Source organism: Bactrocera dorsalis, chromosome 2 (assembly GCF_023373825.1).
Source record: "Bactrocera dorsalis isolate Fly_Bdor chromosome 2, ASM2337382v1, whole genome shotgun sequence".
NCBI lineage: Eukaryota > Metazoa > Arthropoda > Insecta > Diptera > Tephritidae > Bactrocera > Bactrocera dorsalis.
Genome location: NC_064304.1, coordinates 76,067,858 through 76,095,690, shown reverse-complemented (window position 1 = coordinate 76,095,690; position 27,833 = coordinate 76,067,858). Strand labels below are relative to the sequence as shown.

Below are 27,833 nucleotides of genomic sequence, written 5' to 3'. Positions count from 1 at the left end.
TATGTGGTACTGCTTTGTGCGTGGAACGCGACTGTTTTAATATAGCCCACTCATAAATATTTTATACACTTTTGACCATTGTACTCGTGTGGGTACAGCAAAATTTTCGTATATGTAATAAAAAAAAAATTTTTTTTGTTCACCTCTGCGATGGTATAAATCAATAAAAAACTGAAAATTTTAAATAAACTAATTTTTTGACTCCTTGGTTGTAAATGGGTTAATTTCAACTTTTGCGGGCGACACAGCTATAGTGAGCCGTAACATATGCCACATACTAGCATCAAGAATATTAGCCGAGCACTTAAGGTTTGTCGAAGAATGGCTAGCCAACAGGCGTTTAAAGGTAAAGGAACAAAAGTGTGAGCATGTTACATTTTCGCTTAGACCAAAAATGTGTCCGGCAGTAAAAATTAACAATATTTTAGTATCCCAAGCGAATGAAGTAACTTATCTTGGTATTCACCTATCAAAAATGCTTAGATCAATCACGTGTTCGCCATGGTACATGCGTAATGAAAATATCCATAAAGACCTTGGTATTTCTATGGTAAGAAAAGAAGTAGAAGACAACAGAATTAAATATATATCTAAACTCCGTGATCACCCAAACCCTTTTCCTAATGCTTTGGTACATTCCTACGACCAAACACGCCTTAAAAGAAGAGAAGAGTGTCTAGTTTTTAAATAGTTTTAAGATTTTATTACTTATTGTTAGGCTTTCAAAACAAAAAGATTCAATAATTAAAAAAAAACGATTAATTATATAAAAAGGATAATAATATCTAAAAGAAAAGAATAATATTATCTGATAATTTAAAATATAAGCAGACATTTGTTTTCGCATATTATATGTAATTGTGCAGGGTGCCTTAAACGCATAAAACACATGCATATGTACATATCTATATATTTTTTTGTAATAAAATTGAAAAAGGTAATTTAAATATAATATAATAAGTTCTTCTATTGTGCGGTTTGTTGTAGATTGTCTTATTGAGTTTACTGCAGTACAGCTTGTGACGATATGTTTGATAATAAGTATCTCATCGTTGCAGAATTGACAAGTTTGTGGGCTACCTCTTTGAAAAAGAAAGCCAGGGATGAGCACATTTTTAGCCCGCAAAGTTAGCAAAGTGCGCACGGGGGCTAGATGAGGGGAATATCAATTTACGGAGAGAAGGGCATAACAAGTTGCGAAAAAATCAATAACACTCCTCCGTAACCTAATGTTCATCGCAGAGTGCAGGGATAATGGGATGCCCAACTTATTCCAGTGTGAGAGCGCCTCAAAATAAGCGTTTTTATAACATTTTCCATTATGGTCAGATTGAACGAAATAAGAATTTTTGGGCATTTTAAATTATAACACCCAACATTTATTACGATTGCAAATTATTATATATCGGACTTTTAATATATGGCGAATCTACTTAATTCCTTTTTTATGATTTTATGGTATATTAAATCAACTGACTTTCGATCTTTCAATACTTAATAAGGTGAATTAAGCCTGTTAGTTCTCAATTAATAAGTGTTTTTAATCATTTGTAATATAAAATTAATTCTATTATGCATCAAATTACAAAACGTTTCATGAAATATATTTAAATTTCGCATTTTCTTTGATTTTCATTGTTTTAAATTTTTATTAGCCATCTTGAACGGCGGCAACAAATCTCTCCGTTTTCATATTTTTTTGGTAAGATTTCAGTCTGGCCATCGCTCGTTTCCAATTGCTAAACGTCAAAACCTCCTCAATCCAGTCAACTGTCAAAGTTTAGGTGGTTTTGACGTTTAGCAATTGTTCTCTCACTTCCAGTGAGAGAAGAGTTGGACATCTCTTTATCTCTGGCAGAGTGGTTGCGGCAATACTGACATTGTACACAAATTTAAGAGTGGAAGTTTACTTCATATCGGAATTGTACAGTTGGGTGAACAAAAAGAGGTAAACATAGTTTGCACGTTTATCTGTTTTAATTTACCCTTGCATACGAAATTCTAATCACTGTTAGGAAAAAAATACATATATATGTTATACTTGTATCTAAAAGCAATTTTATTAATAAGAAAACAGCATATTTTAAAACTTCACAACACCTTATGGTTGTTCCTATTTTGTTCACACTATTGTACATGTGATAGATCAGTTAATGGTGGTGATGCCAGTTGTAGAAATTCATTTTAGTTACAATTGGGAAAACAATTCTCAAATTGTGGGCTTTTACACGTACATATGCATATCTGCATATATAAAAAAGAAAAGATACTTGTGCCCATTATATATGTATATTGTGTTTAAACATATTGCAGTTCCATTTAATGAAAATGCTTATATAAATATGTATATGATTTGTGATATTTTCACTTTGGATGTTTTATCAAAATATTCAATGAATTGAGGTTTTTTTCTATAATTGTTTTGTTAAATTTTAAAAATCTAAGTTGCCTCTGGAAATGTATTAAAATAATAATATGCGCTATATGTAGAGAGGGAACACATATTTTCAAAAATATAAGAAATCGTCAAATAAAAATATATTTGCGCGGTATGGCATTATTGATTGAGAGTGGCTATGCACACAAATAGAATACAAACGCTAATGGCAGAAACATCTTCTCACTTCGCTACGAGCTGCAAGCGTTTTGTTCTCGTTTTCATTCGAACAATGTTGCCATTATTCAATACGCATATGTAGTTTTGTACACATTTAAGTTTTCAATTATAATTTTTCATAATACAAAATATCAAAACTGAAATCAAACTATTAAAATTAGTTTATGTATTTGTAAATAATAGCATTCGATTCTGAATTTGAGTTATTTTAAGAAAATTTCAAATATATTGAAGATAATTTTTATAATTACTACATTAGAAAATGTGACATGCTTACACTTCTGTTCATTCACATTTATACGCCAGTTCGCTAGCCATTCTTCGACAGAACTTAAATGCTCCGCTAATATTCTTGATGCCAGAATGTGGCAGTTGTTACGGCTCACTATAGCTGCGTCATCCGCAAAAGTTGAAGTTAATACATTGTTAGCAGTTGGAAGATCTGCTGTATCAAACGCCTGAGTTCAAATGCTGTGTTCAAATGCTTTCCTTATTTCGTTAGTAATTCTATTTACTTGCTCTAATGTGCCATGTTTCGCACGAAATCCAAATTGATGCTTTGGTATTGTATTATTTTCGTAGAGGAAAGGAGACATGTTTGATATTAATACTTTTTCAAATACTTTAGAAAGACAGGGTAGAAGACTGATTGGTCTGTATGAAGACGGCTGTGCTAAGTCTTTCCCAGGTTCATATATCAAGATAATCGGCGACTTTTTCTATGAAATTGGGTAGTATTCGAAACTAAGAATTGCATTGAAGAGCAAAGAGAGCACCTCTACAGCAATAATTGGTAACTCAATTAGCATTTTTAGGGAAATATTCTCATGTCCCGGCGACTTTTTTGAATTAAATTCTTTGATGATTCCAATAATTTCACAAGGTGAAGTCTTAAAAGATTCGAGCGACTCTTTAGCTGTGTTGGGTAAGATTGACAGCTTAAAGTTGTTCTTTGGCAAATTGAGTTGAAATACCTTTTCTAGAGGATTTCCAAAACAATTTGCCTTTTCCTCGTCACTTCGAGCCCAATTTCATAGTGGCTTCATGTACTTTTGGGCTTTCCAAAAGGAGTTTTGCTTGTTGGAATTTGGACACAACTTCTTTATATACACTTCTGTGTTGAATTCTTCTTCAGGTTTAAGCGCCTTTTTTAATTTACGTGCAGCAGATTTCAATTAAAGCTGAGTGGAAGGGGAGCCATTTTTCTGCATTCACGTCTTGCACCCTTTTTTTCATTTAAAAGCTTTTCTATTTCACTATCTGTGATTTTCCTGGGATCGAGCGGTTTATAGTTTTTGTTTGGTGTTGCGAAGACAGCTGCGCTAGTTATTATATCATTGACTTCTCTTATGATTTCGTCAATATCTCTTACTGTATTTATTTTGTACTCAATATTAATGTGGGTACTAACGTATTTTTTATATTTTAGCCAATTCGTCTTATAAGAAGTTAGACTCACTTTTGGATTAACGAATATGAGTTGTTCACATAACTTTATTAGTACAGAAGAGTGATCAGAAGATAGATCACTACATGTATCAGCTGTTATGTGCGATTTATCTATATATACAGCAAAATTAATAACATCTGGTATTTTCTTATGATCACTAGGCCAATACGTCGGCGTATCAGGAGATATTATTTCAAGGTTTTTGTGCCTATTTATAACAGTTTGATACAGCTGTCGTCCTTTCGGATTAATTAGTCGTGAGCTCCAATGTGTGTGTTTTGCATTGTAATCTCCACCTGCTACAAATGTAAAAGGTCTTTAAATTGGTTGTCAGTAATTTTAAACCGAGTTGGGCAGTATATCAGGTTAAAGTCCCCGCAGCAATTTTTTATAGTTATTGTTGCAGCTTGTAATTGCGCTGTAGCATAAGATTCTAATGCTAGGTGACTTAATCGTTTTTTAACCAACACTGCTGTTGTTCCATGCACTTGGATAAACGTTTAACATGGAAATGCCATATTCAAGCCAAAAATAAGCAATTGAAAATAAAATCCAAGCAATTATATTGGCTACTCGGACATAAATCCCCACTATACCTTGAAACAAAACTACTTTTATACAAAGTTATATTAAAACCTATATGGACTTATGGGGTGCAACTTTGGGGTACTGCTTGTAACTCAAATTTAGAAATTTTACAAAGATACCAGTCAAAAACCTTAAGACTAATTACAAATGCTCCTTGGTTTATCACTAATAAAGCCATTCATTCAGACCTTAACATACCATTTGTCAAAAACGAAGTAAATAAACTTAGCTCAAATTACTTACGCAGGATCAGTTATCATACTAATCTCTTGGCAATTACGCTACTAGATGAAACTAACGACGAACAACAAGTGAAGTGAAGTGAAAGTGACGTGTTTTTCTGGTGCTCCGCTTATGGCATCAACTTCTAGTGAAAATACCCCAAAATTATTTTCCAAGTGCGCGAAAAACACAGTGCCAACACCATCTGAGACAAGTCACAGAACTGAGCGGGTGCTCTTGTGCAAAGAAGTAAGTAATCAAATATATATTTTAAATAACTATTGTTTTCTTGTGCGAAGGTACACAGAAAAGAGAATTCGCAAAGAGCGCATATTCTCTCTCTCCCTTCCACAAAAGTAACACATCCCACAACCCACGTTCCACACTATAAGAAATTACCGAGGGATTTATTCCTGAGGAATTTCCGCGATCACCAGCACTAAAGGATTGCTGTAGGCGTAGCTGAGGAAATGTCAGCTAAAGCCAAACAGACAAATACCTTTACTGGTAACAAGGAGGATGTTAGCCCATTCACTCGGAGCAATAAGACTCCCCGTTCGCCGGACCGTCAGCCAATAATGCCCATACTGCAGAGCATTAAAGTTGCTAAACCATCTGCCTGCGAGGTAACTCCTGTAGACAATGGCTTAGCTTCGACTAACGACCTCAGCGTAGTGAAAATGTCTGCATCTAACAAAAATAATAGCAGTGATTTGAAGCTAACAATGAGCGAAGGAGAGAACGCGCTCTCTGCTCTGGGAGTGCTAATAGATGAGCTAATCTCTCTCACGCACAGCCAGAAGCAAAGACATGTCAACCAGCACATGCGAAATTTAATAGATCAAATAGCGCAACTGCAAAAACAAGCAACAATAGAAGTTAGAGAGGCGGCATCTCTCCCGATTACCCAGCCGAAGAGAGGCCGCGCAAAGAGCTCTGATGAACCAATAGCAGAGGAACAGACTCAACAACAAACGAAACGGACATGTTTCAATTCGCCAAAAACCCGGGCGAGAACAAATCTGATTGGTCAGTTTAAACGATCAATCGTGATGAAGGACAGTGTCAGTACCAACAATGTAGAAGGCACTACAAAGTTGCTACCAGCAACTCAGCTGGGTACGCAAGCATCACAAGAGGCTAACTGCTACTCTCTGAAACCAATGGAGGAACCGTGGAACATGGTAGCTAGGAAAGCTAACCAAAAGTCTACGAAATTGCCGAAGACAAAGCCCCAGGCCATATTGATCTCAAAAAATGGGAATCTTACCTATGCTGAAATCCTACGCAAGATTAAGACTGACTCTAATCTGAACGCATTCGGAAACATGGTAACCAAAATACGCAAAACACAAGGCGGAGAAATGCTACTACAACTAAGTGGTACAGTGATACCAACAGACTCGCACGAAAATATGAAGAAATGCCTTGGTGACCAAGCAAACGTTAAACTGTTGACCCAGGAGATCTTACTTGAGTGTAAAGACTTGGATGAAATTACCAGTAAAGAAGAGGTTCTCTATGCTCTGCAAAGAGAGCTGGGAGACAAGGAGTTATCCATCTCAGCAATTAAGGGCATAAGAAAGGCTTACGGAGACACTCAAACTGCGCTCATAAAACTCCCAGTTGAGTCAGCTAGGAAGCTTCTACAAAGTAGAAAGCTGAAAGTCGGGTGGGTAATCTGCCGTATTCGGGAACATAGGCAGCCGCAGCGATGCTTCAGGTGTCTTGACTATGGACACACAGCGAAAGTCTGCACAAACGAGGATAGGTCTAGGACCTGCAGAAGATGTGGTGAAGGTGAACATCAGGCGAAAGACTGCACCAATAAGCCGAAATGTTTACTCTGCCTGAAGGCAGGATCCAAAGAAACTGAACATTTCACTGGAAGCGTCAGGTGTCCGGTATATAAGAAGGCAGCACAACAAGTCGTATGAGATTATTACAACTCAACCTTAACCATTGTCAAGCGGCACAGGACCTGCTAAAACAGACGATCGCTGAAAAGCAGATCGACTTAGCATTACTCAGCGAACCATACAAAACCGGTCGGAGTGTAAATTGGTTAAGTGACTCAAAAAATAAGGCTGCTGTATGGAAATGTAACCCTTGCTTCCCTCAACTGGAGTCTACATGCTCTTTCAACGGCTTTGTTCGAGCTAAAGTTAGCGACATACATATTTATAGTTGCTATTTACCCCCCAGCATCAATGATGAAGAATTTAAGAATATTATCGACTGCATTGTAACCGATGCCCGAGGTAGAACTAAATTGGTTATAGCTGGCGATTTTAATGCCTGGGCTATTGAATGGGGATGCAAAAGAACTAACAGTAGGGGCAAAGCCTTACTAGAAGCTTTTGCTTCCCTGGATCTTGAGCTACTCAACACAAGTAACCAATGCACGTTCAACAAAGGCGGCCGACAATCAGTGATAGACCTTACTTTCGTAAACTCAAGCCTAGTTCGTAGAGCGCAATGGCAAATTAGCGATCAGTATACTTTCAGCGATCACTATGCCATTATATTTGAGATAAATGCTCCACAGACACGGCTCCACTTACGGACCCTAACAAGAAGTTCATGGCGACCCAAAACATTCGACCCAGACCTCTTCGAAGAAGCCTTTGGACCCGCTACTCTACCTGATAACTTGCGCTCGGTTAACCAGGCGACTTCATTGATTATGAGCCGCATTAAGAGTGCATGCGATATATCAATGTCGAAGCTTCCACGACGCAATCATCGTCCCCCCGTTTACTGGTGGAACGACTCAATTGCTAAACTGCGGAAAGAATGCCAAAAAGCAAGACGTCTATACCAAAGGTCTCGTGGTACCTACGAATACAACTCTCTACAAGCAAGTTTCAAGGCCAAGAGAAAGCTCTTGAAACAGACTATCAAAAAAAGTAAACAGGAATATTTTCTTAAACTCTGTGACGATGCTGAAAACAATGCCTGGGGACTCGCTTACAAGACCGTAATGGGGAAACTACGCATTCGAGGTCAAATGCCAACTTCCTCTGCAACCCTTGACAAAATTGTTTCAGTTCTTTTCCCGACCCGACCCCAACTACCTCGAGAGATCGTGGTGGTGCAACAAAGAGAGGTGATACCAGAAGTAACGAACGAAGAGGTCATAGAGGCATGCGACCGGCTCGACCCATGTAAAGCCTCAGGACCAGATGGCATCCCAAATATAGCGCTTAAAACAGCGATTGCTAGGAACATAGACCCATTTAGAGCACTTTTCAATTTATGTATGCAGGATGGCTGTTTCCCAACAATCTGGAAAAGGCAACACCTCATATTACTGCCAAAACCCAACAAACCTCTGACAGACCCGTCTCACTACCGACCACTCTGCATGTTGGACTCTGCGGGAAAAATTCTTGAGCGCATCATTTATCAACGCTTAAGTAAGGCCATTGACGACGCCGGCGGTTTATCCCCAAACCAATTTGGATTTAGGAAGGCTAGATCAACAATCGGAGCGGTGACCCTAGTGAAGACACTGGCGGAAAAGGCCATTAGTGGTAAAAGATGGAAAGGTGGCACCATCAAATATTGTATGGTTGCTACCCTCGATGTCAAAAATGCCTTCAATACAGCATCATGGCCAAGTATTCTAAGTGCGTTAAAGAACTTCTCTGTACCGGCATATCTCTACAACCTGATAGTCAGTTACTTCAACGATAGGACCCTATGCTATAACACAGACCAGGGCTATAAAAAATACAAAATCTCCGGGGGAGTGCCACAGGGATCTGTACTCGGGCCCCTCCTCTGGAATATAATGTATGACGGAGTACTGCGACTCAAAGTACCGGGAAACGTACACATCATTGGGTTCGCAGACGATATCGCGGTTGTGGTCATAGCAAAGCACATACACGATATAGTTACGACTACCAACAGAATAATAACGTTAATAAGCGATTGGCTCGAAACTAACGGACTGACCCTAGCGGAGAGCAAGACCGAGGCGGTACTCATTACTGGCAGAAAAGCTCGGGAAGTTGCCACGTTCAGCACAAAAGGTGTAAGCATCACTACTCAACCCGCAATTAAGTACTTAGGAATCATTCTTGATGCAAGGATGTCCTTTAAAGAACACGTAGCGTACACATGCGAAAAAGCTACAAAAGTGTGCAGAGCCTTGACCCGATTAATGTTAAATACCCGCGGGCCAAAGCAAAATAGAAGACGACTATTAGCTGGTGTATTAAAGTCAGTCGCACTGTACGGCGCCCAGATATGGGGAAATGCCCTCGAAGTAAAATCTTATCGCCGGGGCCTCTTTTCTATATATGCCACTTGCGCGCTAAGAGTTTGCTCTGCGTTTCGCACAGTATCGGAAGATGCTGCCCTAATAATCTCGGGCCTACACCCTTTAGACCTCTTGGCGAAAGAAATGCAATGTCTTACAAATGGCAGGTTACCGCATAATACACTGAAAGAAATTGCAAGGGCAGAGACGGTGAATCACTGGCAAAAACGCTGGCAAGAAAGCGAAAATGGGCGGTGGACATACCGACTGATCCCCAACGTTGAACCATGGTTAAACAGACCACACGGTGAGGTAGATTTCCACTTAACTCAAATCCTCACAGGACATGGCTGCTTCAAAGCATATTTGAAACGATTCGGACACGAAAACAACGACACATGCGGTTATTGCGGAGGCGATACCGTCGAAAATGTAGAACACACATTTTTCTATTGCCCGAAATATAACCATGAGAGGCAACACTTAAAAAATGTTTTCGGTGTAGACCCAACTCCTGAAAACTTGGTAAACCAAATGGTCGAATCAGTAGAGAAGTGGAAAGCTGCTTGCGAAGTGGCAGCCAGGGTTATGAAATCCCAACGTGCTAGCGAACAGCAGCGGAGAAGTGAGCTGCTAAACGAAACGAACAACCACGACCCAAACACACTAACATTGACGTGACGGGAAGGGTTGGCGACGAACAATGTAACAATGTACATGGGGGGTTATCAGACCAACAGAGGTGGGGCCAAGTAAATGCAACTTCCAACTGACTGCATTTGGACCATTACGTACATATGAGTGTCACTCAACCATCCTACCGACGTAATACTTGACGGTGGTACCGGGGGGAACGGTACAGGACGGTAGGAGGTTTAGTTCGGATTCAAGTTCCACACTGACCAGGGGTCCAGGCTTTCGATGCTTCCTCCTCGTAAAAAAAAAAAAAAAAAAAAAAAAAAAAAAATGAAACTAACGAAATAAATAGACTCAAACGATATCATATATTAGACCTTCCGTTCAGGAAATAAATGTAAGAACAATAAACTATGAATTAAAAGATAACTTTATATTCTGATTATATATGTTTGAAAAACATATCGGTATATTATTATTGACCTCACTGGAGATCAATAATATAAGTTAAATTGTAAATAGGTTATTTAATTTGCTTATTATCTTTCATACACATAAAGCAATAACTGTGTGGAAAATACCATTTTTGATTTATTAGCTAGGACTATGTACATATATCGATAATGTCATTGAAATGGGTTAAGTTTGTAAAATACAATTTTTTAAAAGTGTTTATCTTTTATATTATTAATTCGTATTAAATTAAATTAATTATATCGTGTTCACTTCTTACAGTATTCAAGGCGTACGGACGTGTTTTTAATTCGCTCCGTGAATTCTGTGATTAAAACGCCAACAAGCAAAAATTAAAAAAAAAAAAAACAAATTGACTAAATAGAAAATAAACAAATAGCACACAGTGCACACAAGTTGTTATAATTAAACATAAACAAGTTGTGCACGAAACAAAAAGTTAAAACAAAAAAAAAGAAAAAATAATCAACCAAACAAAACTGAGTGCTACTCAGCCTCACCAGCAAGGCCGTAGGCATTCTTTAAATGCCTACTTTAGCTTTGTTGAGCCAACAACAGAAACTCCTAACAAAAACAAAATTAACAGCGATGACTCATCATCGCAGCGATCAGCTGAAAGAGGAAGTAAGCAAACGCAGACAGCAGAAGCAGCAGAGAACAGCAAACGGCCAACAACAAATGCGCTGACAGCAACCAGTATGCACGTACCCAGACGGCAAAGGAAAACAAATTGCAAGGTGAAGAGTCTTCGGTAGACTAACGATGTGAAAGAAGCACTGGAAGAAGGTGGTTTTAGCATAAAATCAGTAGAACTAAAGAAAAATTAAATACACCCGATTTACAATTTAAAATATCTGCTCCATCACAGAATCACCGTTGAGGAACCACATAGGAGAAATGATCCTGTACAATGTACAAACTGCCAATAGTATGGACACACGAAGGCATATTGCACTCTACGCAGTGTCTGTCTGGTGGGTGGTGATCTACATCCTACTTCAAAATGTACTACATATTAAAAAAGAGGATTTAAATAAAAAATGCAGCAATTGTGGAGGAAATCACACTGCTAACTATAGGGGTTGTCCTGTATATAAAGATTTGAAATCGAAGTGGTCACAGGGCATTCAAGCACGTCGTTGAATATTCCTCCTAATGAAATAATTGAAATCCCTGTCCATATTTCAAAACCAGTTAATCCTAAAGACAATGCTACACAAGGGAACTATGCAAACATGATGAAAGGCAATACTGCACAAATGCAATTGACCCAAAATCAACCAAATGGAAGCGTTGAAACTATGATTTTCAACCTTACCCAATGAATGACATAATTTATGGCTTCAATGCAAAATATGATTCAAGAGATAATGAAATCACAAAACCAAATGTTGCAAACTTTTTTAAGTAAAAAATGAGTGCATTGAATGCTAACGGTGTTAACCAACATAAACTGGAACTTATTAGATTTCTGGATAAAAATAATATTGATGTAATGCTATTGTCAGAAACTCTTCTTACAAACAAAAACAATTTCTTTATACCGGGATTTAGGTTCTATGTTACAAACCACCCAGATGGAAAGGCACATGGAGGAACAGCAGTGTTGGTTAAAAAACGATTAAGTCACCTGGCATTAGAATCTTATGCTACAGCGCAATTACAAGCTGCAACAATAACCATAAAAAATTGCTGCGGGGACTTTAACCTGATATACTGCCCAACTCGGTTTAAAATTACTGACAACCAATTTAAAGACCTTTTTGGAACACTAGACCACACATTTGTAGCAGGTGGAGATTACAATGCAAAACACACACATTGGAGCTCACGACTAATTAATCCGAAAGGACGACAGCTGTATCAAACTGTTATAAATAGGCACAAAAACCTTGAAATAATATCTCCTGATACGCCGACGTATTGGCCTAGTGATCATAAGAAAATACCAGATGTTATTAATTTTGCTGTATATATAGATAAATCGCACATAACAGCTGATACATGTAGTGATCTATCTTCTGATCACTCTTCTGTACTAATAAAGTTATGTGAACAACTCATATTCGTTAATCCAAAAGTGAGTCTAACTTCTTATAAGACGAATTGGCTAAAATATAAAAAATACGTGAGTACCCACATTAATATTGAGTACAAAATAAATACAGTAAGAGATATTGACGAAATCATAAGAGAAGTCAATGATATAATAACTAGCGCAGCTGTCTTCGCAACACCAAACAAAAACTATAAGCCGCTTGATCCCAGGAAAATCACAGATAGTGAAATAGAAAAGCTTTTAAATGAAAAAAAGGGTGCAAGACGTGAATGCAGAAAAATGGCTTCCCTTCCACTCAGCTTTAATTGAAATCTGCTGCACGTAAATTAAAAAAGGCGCTTAAACCTGAAGAAGAATTCAACACAGAAGTGTATATAAAGAAGTTGTGTCCAAATTCCAACAAGCAAAACTCCTTTTGGAAAGCCCAAAAGTACATGAAGCCACTATGAAATTGGGCTCGAAGTGACGAGGAAAAGGCAAATTGTTTTGCAAATCACCTAGAAAAGGTATTTCAACTCAATTTGCCAAAGAACAACTTTAAGCTGTCAATCTTACCCAACACAGCTAAAGAGTCCCTCGAATCTTTTAAGACTTCACCTTGTGAAATTATTGGAATCATCAAAGAATTTAATTCAAAAAAGTCGCCGGGACATGATAATATTTCCCTAAAAATGCTAATTGAGTTACCAATTATCTCTTTGCTCTTCAATGCAATTCTTAGTTTCGAATACTATCCAATTTCATAGAAAAAGTCACCGATTATCTTGATATATGAACCTGGGAAAGACTTAGCACAGCCGTCTTCATACAGACCAATCAGTCTTCTACCCTGTCTTTCTAAAGTATTTGAAAAAGTATTAATATCAAACATGTCTCCTTTCCTCTACGAAAATAATACAATACCAAAGCATCAATTTGGATTTCGTGCGAAACATGGCACATTAGAGCAAGTAAATAGAATTACTAACGAAATAAGGAAAGCATTTGAACACAGCATTTGAACTCAGGCGTTTGATACAGCAGATCTTCCAACTGCTAACAATGTATTAACTTCAACTTTTGCGGATGACGCAGCTATAGTGAGCCGTAACAACTGCCACATTCTGGCATCAAGAATATTAGCGGAGCATTTAAGTTCTGTCGAAGAATGGCTAGCGAACTGGCGTATAAATGTGAATGAACAGAAGTGTAAGCATGTCACATTTTCGCTTAGACCAAAAATGTGCCCGGCAATAAAAATAAACAATATTTTAGTACCCCAAGTGAACGAAGTAACATATCTTGGTATTAACTTAGATAGAAGGCTTACGTGGAGAAAAGGTAACTCCAGTAAAATAACATTTATGAAGATTAGAATTGCAAAATTTAAATTGCCTTTAAATAAAAACTCTAAACTTAGCCTAGACCATATTATAATGCGGTCATAAAATCGATTTGGATGTATGGCATTCAACTGTGGGGTACGACCTGTGTAACTAATATTGATATAATATAAAGGTTCCATTCGAAAATGCTTACAACAATTACGTGTTCACCATGGTACATGCATAATGAAAATACCCATAAAAACCTTGGTATTCCTATGGTAAAGAGAGAAGTAATAGAAGATAGCTGAATTAAATATACCCTTTGGCTAATGCTTTAGTATATTCCTGTGATCAAACACGCCTTAAAAGAAGAGATAAGCCTGCGTTCTAAAGAGCAACATATCACCAAAACAGCTCAATCACTTGCTTGAGCCTGTCTAGTTTTTAAAGAGATTTGAAATTTTACAACTTTTTATTAGACAAAAAAAAGCAGATCCAATAAATAAAATAATATTGAAAAAAAAAAACAAACAAAAAATCTTCCACTTTCCTGTAAAGGATCCGCATGTAGTCTCATCATATAGCCCAATTTCACTACTTCCCCAAATCTCAATACTTTTTGAAAAATTAATTTATCAAAGATTAAAAATTATTTAATAAAGATTAAAATCTGTAGTCGACGACATTTGAACAAATTCATAGAATAACATCCGAAATAAAAAAATGCCTGGACGAGGAAAAATTGTGCTCAGATGTATTCCTTGACATTGCGAAGTTCAAACATGATATACTTCTTTATAAACAAATAATCAAGCCGGTGTGGTCATATGGTGCGCACCTGTGAGGATGTGCCAGTGCTAGCAGTATTAATATTATACAAAGTTTTCAAAACAAAGTGCTAAGAGGCATTGTAAATGATCTAAGGGTGAATACAGTCGCCGAAGAAATAAGGAGCCAAGCAGCTGCCTACTACAAAAGCCTTAATGCGCATGTGAAAAAGGACGCGAAAAATCTTAGACACTTGCCTCTCTAGTCCATTACGAGTATGTCGAAAAAGACATAGTTGATTTGGAATCTAAAATATAAAGGAATTAATTATATACCATATATGTATAAATATTATTATTAATTTCTATGTTGTTTTTAAGTTATTCACATCAAACTGCTCTATGTTAAAGTTTTAAAAGTGTTTGTAATAGCAAAAAAAAATCTTTCCTGTACACAAATTTATGTAATGGAATTAAAATTTTCATGTGTAAGGAATATAGTAGAGTTCGCTTCTAAGTTGGTACATCCTTTATAACGCTAAATGAATTGCAACCTTCACGGCCTTTCAACTCCTAGATAACTTTAGTTCTGATTTTGATTTCGAATTTCAGGCCAAACTACGAGCAATAGGATGAGGGAAGCCGGTGGAAACCCGCTGGCACGTCGCTTAATGGTCAATTAATGGTCAATGGTTACCAGAGACACGGTGGAAGGGTGGTGTATTGAAGGGTTGCCGTGGGTTCTCTAGGCATTTTCGCAAAAATTCTGTTTTCCCTGGTTATCTTAACGACGAAAATGGGAAGTGGGCTGTAGGCAGAGCTCTCTTTGATAATCACTTCCCGAGCAATACGTAATCTGGGGAAATATCTCTTGGAGTGCTGCAGGATTGCTGCATGACCTTTATCGACCTTCTGGGTGAACGACACTTGACATGGACGATTAATTCGTTCAAACCTTTCAAGTGAGTGGATACTGCCCTGCATATTATCGTGTTATGGCAGAAGGCTTTGTTATTGAGGGAGCTTTCAACAAGGCCCTGCCGGAGCAACGCGAGCGCGCGACGAAATGTGAGTAGGGGTACCTCAGGGTGGAGTTCTCTCTCCTCTTTTATGGATCTTGGTCGTTACCAACCTATTTAAAAAACTTGAGGATCGTGGCTGCCGAGCGATTACTTATGGTCAAAAGACCTTGAGTAACCGGTACAAGTTGATACAGGGGTATTCCAGCGTCGTAACAAACTGCGCGGACGGAAGTGTTATCGAGATAGTTTTATTCATTAGAAGATATAAGATGCCAGTGGCACCGCTGCCCGGCGGATACAGTGAAATATCTAGGGCTCATCCTGTATAGGAAGCTTTCATGGACTCCAAATATCGAAGAGAGAGAAAAGAGGCAATGATTGCTCTATACTGTTGTAAAGGAGCCATTTGCAAGAGGTGGGACCTTTCACCGAAAGTGGTCCTCAGGCTGTATGACAGCGTCGTCAAGCCCATTATGTTCTATGGAGTCTTTATTTGTTGAAGAGCTCTAGAAAAGGCCACTCGCGAACGTTCAACAGGTGGCCCTCAGCAAGTTTGGAGAGGTTTACCGTCAGGAGCTATCAACTCTAGCTTCAGACTTCCTGACTATTGCAGTGTCTTCCAAGCCGAGACAGCTTCAATTAAGATAGAAATATTCTAATGCTCCGGAGTGCAGCGCCCTTCAGATAAGTGACTTCACAGAGCGGCGATACCAGCCTTGAACTCATTAACATTAACTGTGCATTCAAGGTTGGTCAATATGTGCCTAACGACGCTATCAATAGCATCAGTCGTCTTTGTGATAAGACTGGTATGGGTACCGGGCCATAGCGGGGTGTATTTTCTACACAGTTAATGCTTTATACATATATATGAAAAAGATGTTTGCATTTTGCAAAGAATTAATAGATAGCGTAATATTTGGGTTTTAGATTTTTGAGATTGATTTACGCAAAATATATTTAAGATATATTCTTAGGTATAGAATTACAAAAATATAAGATGTAATTTTTTTTTGCAAAAAATTAATCCTGAGTTTCATGTAACTACAATAATTACAATAATTTTTAATTGTAATTTCTTCGCGGGCATTTTTATTTCCTTTGAATTAGCCATATATAACATACTTACTTTCGGTTGGTACGAAGTCGCTATTGATAAGCAGCATACAAATCTATTTTATCTTTTTTCTCTGTAAGTATATGTTGCAGTCAAGCTAATAATGAAAATGTACTCTTTAATTCATATGTAAATTTATTAGAAAATTTTAAGTATGCCTATAATTATAGCAGATAAGGATAAGCCACTTTCACGAATTCCTTCAGTTTAGAAGAGATTTTTTTTTACTCACATATAGTATATACATATGTGTCTATATATGTATGGGTATCGATATTTTAGTCAATATCTCTCAGTTTATGTTTTTTTAAAGCTTGATGCTTACTTTCAAGTGATTGGACAATTGTATGTTTAGTAGGAATTTCCAAAATAATAGGAATAGTTTTAGTAACGCGCGAAATAACTTGTGTCAAGACTTTTCTTACTTCAGTTGCAACAAAAATTACTCCTATATTTCTGCGCCCACACAAGTATATAAAAAAAGATTCGACTTCATGTGCTGGTGTTTCCTCCGTTACAATCATGAAGTTTTTATCTAATTGTTGCGAACCTGAAGTTTCCCCAACACCTGCTAATAAAAAGCCAATCGTAGTTTCCTAAAAACAAACTGTGCAAACTTTAATCAGCAATTAATTTGTTAATTATATACCAAATCGGCAATAACTCCAATAAGGATGCGAAAATCAGTACTTAGAGATCGTCTAGAAGATGCACGTTTTGACGTCATTTTTGAGACACAAACTTGTTCGTTTTTTGCTTTTCTGAAATAAACTATTGGAACTGTTTATAAATACAAAGTTTTCAATGTTTTCCTAAACTGTTTTTGTATTTTGATCTACTATATAAGGTTAAGTATGTACAAGGTCAGTGAATTTGAAAGTAAAACTTATTAATTAGTTATTTAATAAGAGGTTATCGTGGAAATTTTTTTACATCCAAGATTTTTCGATATACTATATACATCAGAGATATTTACATATATTAAAAGCAATTAAATTAATTAAAACCGCTATACTTATCGAATACTAAAATATATTAGGAGGATTCTCTTGCTCTTGCAATTTGCAGATTGCAAAAATTCTTCTTCTTCTTCTATACTGGCGTAGACACCGAGCCGAGTTAACAACAGCGCGCCAGTCGTTTCTTCTCTTCGCTACATGGCGCCAATTGGATATTCCAAGCGAAGACAAGTCCTTCTCCACTTGGTCCTTCCAACGGAGTGGAGGTCTTCCTCTTCCTCTGCTTCCCCCGGCGGGTACTGCGTCGTATACTTTCAGAGCTGGAGAGTTTTCGTCCATCCGGACAACATGACCTAGCCAGCGTAGCCGCTGTCTTTTAATTCGCTGAACTATGTCAATGTCGTCGTATATCTCGTACAGCTCATTGTTCCATCGAATGCGATATTCGCCATAAATCTTTCGCAGAACCTTTCTCTCTAAAACTCGTAGCGTCGACTCATCGGTTGTTGTCATCGTCCAAGTCTCTGCACCATATAGCAGGACAGAAATTATGAGTGACTTATAGAGTTTGGCTTTTGTTCGTCGAGAGAGGATTTTACTTTTCAATTGCCTACTCAGTCCGAAGTAGCACCTGTTGGCAAGAGTAATCCTGCGTTGGATTTCCAGGTTGACATTGTTGGTGGTGTTAATACTGGTTCCTAAATAGACGAAATTATCTACAACTTCAAGTGACTGTCAACAGTGACGTGGGAGCCAAGTCGCGAGTGCGACGACTGTTTGTTTGATGACAGGAGATATTTCGTCGTGCCCTCGTTCACTGCCAGACTCATTTGTTTTGCTTCCTTGTCCAGTCTGGAGAAAGCAGAACTAACAGCGCGGGTGTTGAGGCCGATGATATCAATATCATTTCATCGCCTTTATTTTCACGAGGACATCAACCAGCTGGGCAGCGGCACCTTCCCAATTAAGGGACCGGACATTCCAGGTGCATGCCCTCAATTCGTAGTCCTTATTTCGTTTGCCATGGTCGTCATCAAAAGGGTGGTCTCTCATCCGACCCTAGGCAGGGGATGTTTCGCATTCTCACTTTAGCTCGCCTTCAGACGTATGTTCTTAGGCTACCCAGAGGATACTTGGTCAAAGAGCGGAAGTCGTGAGCTGCTTGAGTCATTTGTAACAGAATAGTTTCTGGCCACTCCCAAGTGAATGGCGATCAGAGAACTTTCCTCACTTGTGTGAACTTCTACACATGACTCATCCTCAAAAATCCTATACCAAAATACAGTACACAAGGGAACGAGAGCACCCATTGCAGAATCTAGTGATATATGATATATTCGGTAAACTTATTGTAAATGACTGGTGTGCCTCACAAATTTAACGTCAAAATATGTATTCAAGTAAAATGACAGCTAGCACAAGGTTGCAATTATACTGACAATTATACTGACATATTTTACAGCCCTTGCAAATATTTTTCTGCCGGTGTTTGTTGTTGTGCCGTTGTATTAAGTGAAAAAATCTGCAATTCTTGCATCGTGCAAGGGTTTTGAAAGAGCAAGAGAATACCCCTATTATTGTTTGCATTTATACGCTGTACAGGGTTTCTAAGTTCGCCACGGATTTTGTAATAGGGCCCATACACTACACGCATGCGTTCGATCTGTGTGAATTCGTTTTACCCATACACGACACACAAATCCATTTCGCGTTCGTTCTTCACACAGTGAACATGTGCGACAGGCAAGCCGAACATTTCTTCGAATTTATTTCTAATGTAGCACTTTTATCGATTTCTTTGTATTTCGTTAATAAGTTATTCCAACTTTTATTTTTCAATTTTCTTTAAATATATTTTTATATTTATTTTATCACTTTTTATATTTATCACTTTTCGTTTGCCAAATTGCCAATTTATTTTTTATAAAATCAATAAATTCTGATACGAAATCTTTATTGAGGGGGGAGCCTGCTTTAGAAGCTTCAAACAATCGATTTTTTTTTTTGCTTAAATCTCTTTAAAAATTATCTAACAATATTTCCCCAAAGTTATAGATTGGAATTCGAAATATTGTCGAAGCTAGAAGGGAAATAGTGACCGAGCGTCTAACAGATGTATGAGCGCTTGGGCAAAAAGCGAATACTTTGAAGCGCGATTTCTCGGTTTTTCATTTTTACGATTATTCTTAATTGGTGGGCAGGAGAGAAAAAAATTATTGGCATAAAATTATCTTCTATTTAAACTAAAAAAAATAAGAAAAGTCAAGTTTGAACAAATTTTTAAACAACATAAAGTACAATTTTTTTGGTCAAAAACCACTTTTTTTAATTTTCTTCGTTTAACCAGAAGATAAATTATTAAGAAATATGAATCTCTTTGAATTTTTTGATTCCGATAGAAATTGCGACCTGCATCCTGCCCGCCGTCCGAAAAATGCACATGCGAGATGCATCGGGCAATTGCTTTCCAAAGGCAGAATATCAAAGATTTCGTATCCAAAAAATCTAAATCTCTAAAGCCCTTAACACTTGCCATTGTTCGTCCGCGATCTTCACTGTTCGGCGACACGAGAGAAATGAAATTTTGTGGGCACACAACGCCATACACGACACACATGTGCGCGCACCGATCGTAAAAAATCAAACATTTTCGCGAACATGGATCAACACGCGCACAAGCCCATACACGAGTAAACCGCATGCGCACACATACCGATCGAACGCACTTGTGTGTCGTGTATGGGCACTTTAACACCCATCGTCGGAAAGAGTAAAGAGAGTAAGAAATTTGCATATGTTTTTTTCACCGCAAGAACCCTACAAGACGGTGGTAACCAATTCACAAATATATTTGTAAAGTTTCACCTCTTATACTAATACATACCCATGTGTAACTTTTTGTTTTGAAATGTAGAGTAGTATTATTCATCATACGAAATTGGTTAATGTGTAAGAATGAGATGCACATATTGACAATGAATCCGTTAAAAACTGCCGCCAATGAAACACCATTCGAAAAAAAATTTGAAGCATCGTAAATTGTTTGAAGAGCGCCAGGCATGTTTCAAATATTTTAGTAAAAAACTGAATAATTGGAATAAGAAGTATTAAATGTATTTGATATATTATTGAAATCTTATGCAGCCACACATATACGGTCAACGCAAATCTGCCACCAATAGTAATAGAAGCTAGTTCTATAAGAAAAACTTAAAGATGCAGTTAATGGATGCGGACTCCATGTTATTTGAAAATATATGTTATATCATTTAGTGTAAGTGAAAAATGTGTGCAAAGAGATGCATAGTACCATTATTATTAATTGCGGTTTAGTGAATAGCGACCCATTTCGTAAATTTTAGACTTTTTACTGAATATCAGTCACTTTCCGAATGGTATTTGACGTTTCCAATGTCGAAATATAGATAATTCAAATTTAAAACGTTAGATGGCTCACCCTATACCTAGCGTTACAAAGCGTTTTTATTGCTTTCTTTTTTATTGTTTTAGATTCGACAATAGTGATAACCAAAAATGGGCATTCGAATGGTTGATTGGTGATACGCGTTTACAGCAGGCATTAAGCACTTTGGCAAAAAGGTGCTGGTGTGTGGTCAAATAATGTAACATTGTGTGTATATCAGAGTCCTGCACGAGTAATTAAAAAAGTAACATGTTAGCAAGCGGCGATGCCGATGCGGCGAGTACACGCTACGTAACGGTACTTTGGCATCGTGGGCATCGGCATCGAGGGTATCGGCATCGCGGGCATCGCGGGCATCGCCGATTACTAACATGTTACCAGTGGTCGGCATTTCGTAGAACAATTGTGGAAACTAACTTCACACGTACGCTTACGCTCTATCGCAGAGCCGCTCAAAATTTTTCATGCCTATACTCGGAGTATAGGCAAGCAAATGCAGTCGAAGCATGTACGCTATGACGCTAATTCTGCCAGCGTCAAAAATACACTCGAAATACAGGAATTCAGTTTCGAATAAGCATATAGAGGACTTAATGAGAATCAAAACTTACGATCTTGAAGTCGATATGGAAAAAATCATGGAAAGTTAAAAAAATTAACTTAAAATTATTGTTGTTCTTAATTGCTTTTTTAATCAAAAACCATAATTTTTTATTTTTTTCTAAATTTTTAATAACAAAATAACCAAATAGCACGATTTCACTCAGTGTACTAAGCAAGCGCGCGCACACAATCATACGCTAGCAGATATCAAATGTGTGATTGTATGCGTTGGTAAATAAATTGCGCATTATTTTGAGCGGCTCTGCTCTATCGTTCAGTCGTTGTCGAGCCAGCAACGAATTAACATCATGTAAGACTATAGCGTTTCATTTGCCATTGACGATACCAGATAGTAATCGTACGATGCTACGATGCCGCGATGCCGATGCGCAATGTTACCTTCGCATCGTGGTAATCGTCAGAAGTGTTACTTAGTAACGTAATCGTACGATGCCTACCTTAATCGTGCAGGCCTCTGGTGTATATGTAAGTACTTGATAAGTTGTTCCTAAAAATTTATTGAATTGATTCTAATTGCAGATAGAAGTTCTGATGTATGCAGTTATAAAAAATGTGCGTCGCTTGGCCAATAACAACGCATTGGTAGTGGCTTTGCCGGAATACGATTTTTTTCCCGCTAGAGGGCTACCAAGTAGACATACATGGTTTTTTCGCTCGTGATATTTTATTATTAATTAAAATATTTTTTGTAAATTAATTAACTCTGACTGACTAAATTAATAGAGTAAAATATCGTGTAATGAATACATACATTTTTTAGTTACTAATACTACTGTTAATGTGTCAATCTGATTATCAACATGCCATGTTCTGAAAACGTAAGAAAAAACACCAAAGGATTGAGATGCTATCTATGCCAGAAGTGGTTTCATTCCAGATGTCTGAACCTCAGTAATGCTAAATTTGAAGCAATAGCAACAAACATCAAGGTAAATCGTATCTTATGGAGGTGTCTGGAATGCAATGTTTTGGAGGTTAGTGTAAGACATTCTGATGACTCGGAGGATGAAATTGAGAATGACAATGTTGATAGACTTGAAAAAGTAATAAATAAACCATTTGAAGAATTTGCAAAAAAATTTTATGACAATCTTGAAAACTTTAAATCATCTTTTAGTGAAAGTATCACCGGGTTAAAAAAAGCAGTTAAAGCGCTCGCTAAGCAACATGCCATCACCGATAAAAAATGCACGAAACTGAGGGACCGTATTACAACTATTGAAAAGAATTTATGCTCCTACAAAATCTCATCATCATCATCATCATCTTCTCCTGAGAACATCATAAAAGAAAATTAATGTTCGTAAGAAGCGTGAGTCAAACGTCATCGCTCTTGGAATTTTAGAGTCAACTAAAGCTACCGGCATCGACCGATTGGAAGATGATAAAGTATCACTCTCAGCTGTATTATCGGATGAATTATCTGCTAAGTTAACTGGATTAAAAATCCGAAGACTTGGACGTCAGACACCTAACCGTACACGTCCTCTGCTTATAGAGACCCAGTCAGTTGCTGATGCCAGAGAAATCTTTAAACTAAACCAGAGTTAGAGCTCTCAGGTTAGATTCAAACCACACCTAACCCCTAACAGACTCACCTTAATGATTTGCGCTCTGAATTAAACACTCTCAACAAGAATGGTGACACAAGTAAAACCATTAAGTATATCCATGGCATACCGCAGATAGTTAACAAAAATTTTCGCCCGCTCAGTGAAAAGGAAGAAACCCGAAGCTCTTCAAGTGTACTATCAAAACACGCGGGGGCTCCGAACAAAACTAAATATATTTTTCACAGCGTCTGCCGTCAGTAATATCGACCTCATTTGTATTACTGAATCATGGTTACACCCATCGATTCACGATGGCGAACTAATCGACAGCACTTACACAATTTTTAGGCACGATAGGGATCCAGTTTTGTCTGGTTTAGAACGAGGTGGTGGAGTATTCATCGCAGTCAAACGCTACTTTCAAGCTGAACTAATACAAATTGATCAACATAACATTGAGCTCGTCTTCGTCAACGTAAAAGGTGCTTCCCATGATATCATTGTTGCCTGTATCTACATGCCACCTCTCTCAAACTTTGATTCCTATACTACTCACTCTGCTCTCTTTTATAAATGATAAATTTAAAAATGCTAAACTATTTCTTGTAAGCGACTTCAATTTGCCTAGTAGTGTCCCCCGAGCGGACTGTGAAAGGATTCTCCAAGATGGTTTAGCTCTACTTGATTGCACTCAAGTAATCAACACAAGTAACTGTGATAACACTTTTCTGGATTACTGTTACAGTAATATTGAAATTAGTGCTGATAAAACCCTACCATTTTTTGAAGAGGACAAATATCATCCGGCTCTCTCTATCAGTCTTAATTTTTGACCTAATCTTACATCACCGAGTTGACCTACATACTCTTTCAAGAAAGCCGATTATCATAATCTCAACGTTTCTTATCACCACGTTAACTGGGTAGGAATGTATGAAACAGACACTATCGACAATGAAATTGCTTGGTTTTATAACAAGCTAGAGGAAGACATTACTCTATATGTGCCAGTACATAAGAATAATGTCAGTAATTACTGACATAATGCTTATCAACAGAATGCTTATCAACAGAATTAAGCTCAAAAATGCGGCTTACTCACAATACAAGAACTCTAATAATCAACGAGATTACGCTCGCTTCAGCATGTTAAGGCATGATTGCAAAACTTTAAGTATTGAATGCTACAGAAAATATGTTGACAAAATAGAGAACATGGTTCAGTCTGACACAAGTGCGTTCTGGGAGTTCATCAAGGATAAGAAGTACAACAATGTGAACATTCCATCCGAGATGCCATGGCTCGATCAATCTGCTACCACTGGTGAATCAATCAGCAACCTGTGTGCCTCATACTTCAAAACAACATTCACTGATGATAACAATAATGATCAAATTAACAAAAATACAGTGATCAATGACCCAAAAACCAACCTCGATAATCTGGAAATCAAATGTGAAGATGTTCTCAAACAATTGCTCAAGCTGAACCCTAACAAAGGTGCTGGACCTGACGGTATACCAAATGTTTTCCTTAGAAACTGCGCTACTGTGCTCTATGAGCCTATCACTCACATATTCAATAGATCTTTGCAGCTTGGCACCTTCCCTAGTGCATGGAAGCTGTCGTATGTCAGTCCAATCTTCAAAAGTGGCCAGAGAACTGATGTTTCTAACTACAGGCCTATATGCATTCAATCAGCGTTGGCAAAACTATTTGAAAAGCTGGTCCTCACTCAACTTACTGCTGCCTTTAAAGATATCATCACGACAAGACAGCACGGATTTACAGGTGGCAGATCAACCACGTCCATTCTCTTCTCTTACACTAATTTCCTGGAAGGTGCCGCTGCCCAGCTGGTTGATCTCCTGGTCAAAATAAAAGTTCACATCACCGCCGTCCAAGAAATACGATGGACGGGACAAGGACTGAGGCAAGTTGTTCCTTGTAGCATTTACTACAGTGGCCATATAAAGGAGCGCAAGTTTGGTGTGGGATTCGTGGTGGGAGAGAGACTCCGTCGCTGAGTACTATCATTCATTCCGGTGGATGAACGTCTAGGCACAATCCGCATCAAAGCGAAGTTCTTCAACATATTGCTTATTTGCGCCCACGCCCCGATGGTTAAACCACTATGCTCACAATATCCCCAAAAAACGGGGTTGTGGCTTAAACCGTACGGCTATATACTATCCACCTCGTTTTAAAATTACAGATAGCGAATTTAAAGACTCTTTTGGAACACTATGTCAAAGATTTCTAGCAGGTGAAGATTACAACGCAAAACACACGTTGGAGTTCACGTCATATTAATCCGAAAGGACAGCAACTGTACTACACCATTATGAATACGCATAATAAGCGTAACACTGAAAATTATACACTTATAAAGAAACTGTGTCCAAATTATAACAAGCAAAACTCTCTCTGGGAAGCACAAAAGTCTTTTAAGCCACCAGTAGATTCCAACATGCCTCTAAGACCGTTGAATGATAATTGGGCTCACAGTGATGAGGAAAAGGCAAATTGCTTTGCAAATCACCCAGAAAAGGTATTTCATCCTAATTGGCCAAACTTTAAACCAATACCGCTAACGAGTCGCCTGCGTCTATTTGGACTTTTTCTTCTGAAATTACTAGAATCATAAAAGAACTAAATCCGAAAAAGGCATCAAAACACGATAATATTACTCCAAAAATGCTAACTGAGTTACCAAGTATTGCTATAACGGTACTCTCTTTGCTTTTTAATGTAATTCTTGGTTTCGAATACTTTCCAATTTCGTGGAAAAAAGTCGCAGATCATCATGATAGATAAACCTGGGAAAAACACACAGCCGTCTCCCTACAAACTAATAAGTCTCTTACCCTGTATTTCTAAAATATTTGAAAAGTGTAACTATCAAAGGTGATTGCTTTCCTCCACGAAATTTTATCGAAGAATGGCTAGCCAACTGGCGTATAAATATTAACGAGCAAAAACGCAAGCATGTTACATTCTCGCTAAGACCAGAAACGTGTCGGACAGTTAAAATAAACAAAAAAAAATCTAAGGATTCACCGGGATCGAAAGCTCACGTTGTGAAAACATATAGCGAGTAAAATAACTTACATGAAGTTAAGAGCAGCACATCTCAATTGGCTTTTAAACAAAAATTCTAAACTTAGCCTAAACAACGAAGTTCTGTTATACAATGCAAATATAAAACCGATTTGGAATGTATGGCATGCATCTCTGAGGTGCGACCTGAGCAACCAACATTGATATGATATAAAGGTTCGAATCTAAAATGCTTAGAAAAAGCACGTGTTCACCATGGTATATGCGTAATAAAAACATTCACAACGACCTTGATATTCCTATGGTAAAGAAGGAGATTGAGGACAACAGAATGAGATATATTTCAAAACTTTTCGAACATCTAAACCCATTAGCTAATGAATTGGTTATTTCCTATAATCAAACGCGTTTAAAAAGAAGTGATCTACCAGCCTACTAGAGAGCAACGTTCTACCAACTGCAATCCGAACGATTTTCTACTCGACTTCCACTCCTGCTCTCCGAGAGCACTCAATCAGACCCTACAATCTGCGCCAACGACCATGGGATAAATCGTCTGAACACCTCTATCGTGGGTACTGTGTAAAAAATTAAAGCCCACCGTCAATAAACGGATTGTACCTTATCAGTGTGGTTTTAGGCCTGGAAAAATAACAACAACTGACTAGATAGGGCGATGTCAACATCTTTTGATTTGACGTTATGAGTTTTCGAAAGAAAAGTTCGATGAGTTGTTGGAGATATCGAGAGCATTGATATAGTTAGTTCAGAGGGTTAAAAGAGAGCGGCTATGCTGGTCCAAATATACAAAAACACTCCAGCTCTGAAAGTATTCGACACAGTACCAACAGGGAGAAGCAGACGAAGACGAAGACCTCCACTCTGTTGGAAAGACCAGGTGCAGAAGGACCTGGCTTCGCTTGGAATCTCTAATTGGCGCCACCTTGCGAAAATAAGAAACGACTGGCGCTCTGTTGCTAACTCGACTATAATCGCTAGTAAAGAAGAAGAAGACGGTGCTGGACTTTACCTATTTCAAAGCAAAATTAACGACATTCCAACGCTCTAGTTGTGTTTACAACAGTAGCATCTATACAAGATGGTGAAGAAATTTTAATATTGAATTAGGTGAGTCTGGGGTCTATAAACTTAAATAGTATAGTAATAAAAATTATAGTATTTTATTTTAAAATTTACCTTAACAAATACAAACAACAAATACTTTAATTATTTTTATTCATTTCAGATTTTTGCAATGGATGTATTTCGTCCATTAGGACGACATGACCGAAACTACTCACCATACTCACCATCACACACAGGGAAAAAAGGCACAAACAAGGAGACCACACTTCACTTCGCTTTCGACCTCAACAGCGACTTGTACGCCTGTGCGGTAATTTCTTTTTTTACGGCCTTTTCGATCGGTGCACATCTTTTTCGCAAGTTCTTCACTCCACGTTCGACCGGAGTTATATTTTATATATATATATATAAAAATCAATGCCACTTTCTTTGTAATTTCATCACTCATAAACGGCTGAACCGATTTGGCTTATTTTTTTTTTGTTGTATTTGTTATTATTAGGAGAAGGTTCTTATGTAAGAAAAAATTACGAAAGTTGCCGGAAACCCCTAAAAACAGCCCTTTTCTTTTTCCCATACAAACGTTTTATTTTGTAT

General features: G+C 37.7%; 2 protein-coding genes across 2 annotated transcripts in view; both read right to left on the bottom strand.

Moving 5' to 3' along the window:
* The window catches only part of LOC125776629 (uncharacterized), a 231,048-nt gene that overhangs the window by 141,737 nt on the left and 61,478 nt on the right, over positions 1-27,833 (bottom strand). The gene's annotated exons all lie outside the window — the stretch shown is intronic.
* Positions 16,653-17,305, bottom strand: LOC115066601 (V-type proton ATPase subunit F). The gene is made up of 2 exons (XM_029553053.2): positions 17,179-17,305; positions 16,653-17,125 (listed from the first exon to the last, which is right to left on the bottom strand). Exons 1-2 carry the CDS (start codon positions 17,254-17,256, stop codon positions 16,808-16,810), a joined length of 396 nt encoding a protein of 131 aa, XP_029408913.1. The 5' UTR covers positions 17,257-17,305; the 3' UTR covers positions 16,653-16,807.